Source organism: Otolemur garnettii, unplaced genomic scaffold, assembly GCF_000181295.1.
Source record: "Otolemur garnettii isolate 467f Iridium unplaced genomic scaffold, OtoGar3 scaffold00468, whole genome shotgun sequence".
Lineage (NCBI taxonomy): Eukaryota > Metazoa > Chordata > Mammalia > Primates > Galagidae > Otolemur > Otolemur garnettii.
Window position 1 is genome coordinate 18149 of NW_003852863.1, and position 5259 is coordinate 23407.

Here is a 5259-nt window from a genome sequence, read left to right on the forward strand (position 1 = left end):
CGCAGGCTTACCATTCCCTCCAGAGAAGCTCATTGCTGGGATCCTGGGAATCCTCTCTCTTGTTTTAATGTTCACTGTGGTAACCAGACTTGTCATTGCCTGTAAGTACGCTTTTCTTGTTTTGCAAGAATTGTTGAAAGTACCTCGAAACACTTCATCAGATCAAACCATGGAATTCTCATTTTAAAGTATGTTTTGGACTAAATGAGAAATGTTTATTCAGAATTTTTCAAAAGCATAAATAAAAAAGAATAATTGTAGAATGTTTTTGCTTTTAATTATATGTACATATTAAAATTTCAGAACACAGATTTATTTTAGAAGTCTGAAAAGCTTACTGAGAAAGAAATTAATTTTTGAAAGTGGTTAAATCAAATAATTGCAGTACTATAATACACAAAGTGCACAGAAGTGGTAATTTGGTTTTGTAGGCTCTGAAAAGATTTTTCTCGTCAAACCTTCTTTAACTTTTATTTTTATTTATTTTTTTCTGGCTAACATCAGTTTTACTGCAGATAAATTTAAGTGATATAGCATATTTCAAAGATTAAGATTATTGTGACTTACTTAGATACTAATTTGTAATAAGGATTACTTAAATTTTTCCAGCTACAATACCGCAGACACAGAACAATTCTTCGGAGACTATCATAACTCAGAAAGGTGCTGTTATTAGTCATTTTATATTTTATTTTCATATTTGGCTGTGCAAAAATGATCATAGATATTTTTAAGGGTAATAAAATAATGAACAATAAATATCCGGAGATAAAGGTAATAGGGGGTCATTCTCTTATCTTCAATAATAAGTATAAATACTCATGTGAAATCACTGCACCCTCTTATTGCTATTTGATTCAAATTACTACTGCTACCATTTGGTAACAGTTAAATCATTTTGATTTTCCAAGAAATGTAGTTTTGTCAGTGATTTTTCAGACATTTGAAGGATGAGTTTTGTTTGATGTGTTGCTTTTTATGACAGTATGATTAGGGGATGTTAGGGGATGAGAGGCTGGTACTTTTCTGTGCATATGTATGTATGGGTGCTTTTCTGTAAAATATTTACCAGCCTATGAGGATGCAAAGATGAATGTCATATTTTATACCTGTGAAAATATGTAAATTAGTTTTCATTTAAAGAATTCATATTATGTCCAGAAATAATTCATAATTTTTCTTCAGCATATCACTGTGGTCATTGTCAAGAGGAGTGGTTCACATATTCCAGCAATTGTTATTACACTGATAAGGAATTAAAAACTTGGAATAAGAGTGTGATGGCCTGTGCTTCTAAGAACTCCACTCTGCTTTACATAGATAGTGAAGAAGAAATGGTAAGATGTTAAATGTTTCAAACATTTTAGAAGTTTATTTTAGTCAATATTATATTTGTGTAATTCATCATATTCTTGTACATAGTTTAGATTAATTATTCACATGTCTATGCATTATTCTGTTGTGTGACTTCACCATGCATTGTTTATTTCTATTCATAAGCTAATATGTATTTAAGTATTACCAGGTTTTGTTGCTCATGGAAAAAGATGCTTCTGTAAATGCTTTTATTACAAATTAAATTATTCTATTTAATTGTACTATATATAAACACACCATGAATGGGCAAATAGACTCCCATAATACACAGCAGATAACAAAATAGGGGTTTCTAGCCCCAGTAGCCCTGCTCGTATGAATGATCTCATCACTTCTCCCTCCTTCTCAAACCACTGTCCTGAATGTTAATATTACAAACTTTACCAGTGTTTTAATTTTCATAAGTGACAGTGTGCACTTTCACGTCTGTCTCCTTTTACCCTGTGCGATGTTCATGCACTTCACCCATATTAATGCAGTGAGCTGGAGTTTGTAACTTTCAGTACAGTATTATGCACATATAACATTTTAAAATCCATTCTATCCGGTGTGTCTGGAAGGGGGATGTGAATCTCATGTCCTCAGGGATACAGAGCTTCCTAGATGGGGTACTTGTAGTCATGGGCTTAATTCATTGGTCCCCTCAGCCACACCTACCCTGGTGTCTCTTGGTAGCAGAGCAGAAGCTCTTCCTCTAGCTACTTACTATTAAGAGGTCTGCTGTTAGATCTCCCTTGCTGGTGGTGCCAGCATTGCTGGTGCTGGTAGGACGCCATCTCAATACAGAGAAGACATGAGCTCACTGAGGCACCTTTCATTGCTGGGTTGAGTGCTGGAAAACAGCAGGGCAAGGTCATGTTCTTCTGTTGGGTAAGATGCCCAAACACTGTGTTGATCCTTTATCCTGCAGTCACAAACCATTCCACCTTCTCCTTACTCCTTTTGCTTGAGTCTTCCTCTGCTTGAGTCTTACTTCCTCTGCTTGAGTCTTTCATAAATTTCAGAGTCCATAGTTGTGTTGAGTAGAGGGTAGCACCTTTTGGGGGGCCACTGGTGTTCCATATACACCAGAACAGACAACAGTGGGGGTTTAGCTAGTTAAAGAATGCTGTGTTGTGCACCAACCAGTATTTTTGGCTTCCAAGACTCTTATTTCCTTAATGGGAACCCTTTCAATTCCCTTCAAGACTCCAAACTCTGAGAAACATAGTAGAAATGTGCATTGAGTTAGTATTAGCATCAGGAGAAACGTACACATAGTGTCTGGAAATTTATTTAAATTCGTGCTATATTTGTTTTGCCAGCATGGTTTCCTATTAAATTACATCAGTCATATTTTTCAAAATTCATGCAAGAATAATAATGAACATATTAAATAAAAATGTTTAAGAATTCATTTTATTACAGAATTACCCACATTTGTGAAAGTTTTTAGTAATATATAAAGTGCTTTTCAACTTTAATATTGCTTAAAATACTAATATTGTTTTGGCAATTGTAGATCTAATGAAAGAACACAGTACTTGCACTTTTAAAATTTCATAAAATCCTTTTAAAATTTTTTTAAAATTAAATCATAACTGTGTACATTGATGCATTTATGGGGTTCAGTGTACTGATTTGATATACATTCTGAAATGCTTACATTGAACTGATTAACACATCTATCACCTCATTTACTTTTTTGTTGTGGTAAGACAGTTATACTCTTTTCTTGTTGTGGACCAGCCATGACACAGAGTGGGTTTACTTCCCTGTGGCCTGGTGGTATGAGGAGACAAAAGAAAATTATTAGTAAGAGTTATAGAGAAATAATAGACATAGACAAAGAGTTAGTTTTAAGAGTAGCAGGGCTCAGGAGGCGGCACACACTTCTTAGTGAGGCTCCCAGGATGCCATCCCGAGTGTCAGGCTAGCTCTGTATTTATTTCATACATCAGTGTTACAGTCATAAATCTCAAGAAAGCAAGACAAACAATCCCGCCAAGGTTCTTTCCTTGTAGTTGCATTCCTACTAACTAGACCAACTCTACAGCCAATTATGTTAATTGCATGGAATTACTTACTATTTTTTACTGCTTCAAAGTCTAATGGTCTTAATGTAAACAAAATCTTGACAAGGAAGCCAATTAGAGCCCGATTCAAGGACCAAATCCTTGCACTTTGTGCTCAGAGCCCAGAAAAATCAGCCTGAATAGAAACACTCATCACTGTCTCCCTTTGTCTAGACTTTGTTCCCTATTCCTTATAATATGTCTAATCTACTAACCATTAATAATTGAGTATTAGTTTCCAACTTATAAAATCATTCTTACTAGCAACGCAAGCACATCAAGATATGACTCCTCCCTTAAGCCTTCCCACATGCACACTTCATTTTCTTAATAGTTTTGAAATGTACTGTTGTATCATACATATTATAAAATATTTGCATTCCTATAGAAATTTCTGAGCATGCTGTTATGGCATTCCTGGACTGGAGTCTCTCGTCACAGCAGTGGTCATCCATGGGTGTCAATAAATGGGTCAGCTTTCAAACTTAAGTAAGTTTTCTTCACTGGTGCTATATGGTAGGAAAATAATAAACAGGAGAAAAACAGTAGACTAACATAAGTAAGTTTAAATTGAATTACAGACATAAGGAAGATGTTGCAAGTTAGTGAAATGTTGACATAAATATTAAAGAATGGACCACATTAGTCTCCCTTTAACAACAGTGTCGCTTTCTATAGTTTGAGGTATATGTGTTGTCAACTATGGTCAGAATATTTTGAAATGAAAATTCCAGAAAGAAAAAAAACCACTTTATGAATTCAGTGTTCTGAGTAAGTAGGAGATTGAAATTACACATCGTTCTTCTCTGTCTTGCCTGGGACTTGAACCATCTGTTTGACCAGCAGATCTATACTCTAGAGGTGACTCACCTATCAATCACATAGTAGCTCTCTGGTGAGCAGATCAATTGTAATAGTATTGCAGTGCTTGCATTCAAGCACTTCCTATTTTACTTAATAATCACCCAAAGGCAAAGAGAGGTGATGTTGGCATGTCATTATACTTACTCTTTTGTAGTATTAGTTATTGTTTTTAATCCATTCTTGTGCCTAATTCATAAATAAAACATTATCACAGGTGTGTATATGTATAATAAACATAGTATATGGTAGAGTTCAGTAAAATAAGTGGTTTCAGGCATCTACTGGTGGTCTTGATGCATATCCCTTATTGATATGGGGAACTACTGTATTCAGTTCTCATAATAGCAACTCTTACTAACATTGCAATGAAATGTCATTAATTGTATTCATAAAATTCTTTTCTTAAATTACATGGGAAATGCTCTTGTTTCATGGATTTCCCCATAAAATATGACAGAAATATATATTTTTCTCCATTGCAGCATAACAGATATAGAACCTGGTAAACGGAACTGTGCTGTGCTAACCTCAGGTAGACTTCAATCAGATGAATGTGGATCTTCAAAAATGTACATTTGTAAGCACAAGCTTTAGAAGTAAAGCACCTGAGTTTCGATTCGGCTCTGCAATTTTGTATTTTGTGAAATGGAAATAATATTTTGATTGAATAAGTCAAAACGAATTATTATTTGTTTATAAGTAAAAAGACTAAAAAATATTTGCAGTATAATACACACAACACAGAACAGGATATCATTTCTTTTGTGTCTGGCTCTTGCTGAGCATTGCGTTTGTGGCATGTCACCTTGTTAAAGTTGCATGTTATGTGCATCTGTTTATATGAAACATCAGGAATAGACAAATCCATAGAGAAAGTGGAATAGTAGTTGCCAAAAGCTAAGGGGAGATTGGTATAAGATGTGACCACAAATGACTACATTTTTTTTTCGTTTTGGGGTCACAA

At 34.6% G+C, this 5259-nt stretch overlaps 1 protein-coding gene across 1 annotated transcript; it reads left to right on the plus strand.

Moving 5' to 3' along the window:
* Positions 1-5: 5 nt before the first annotated feature.
* LOC100965487 (NKG2-A/NKG2-B type II integral membrane protein-like) lies at positions 6-4889 on the plus strand (the record flags this gene model as incomplete). The annotated part of the gene is made up of 5 exons (XM_012814004.1): positions 6-101; positions 610-663; positions 1186-1337; positions 3820-3920; positions 4778-4889. Coding segments are annotated over 5 exons (515 nt in total), but the record flags the coding sequence as incomplete, so codon positions are not given.
* Between the last annotated feature and the right edge of the window lie 370 nt (positions 4890-5259).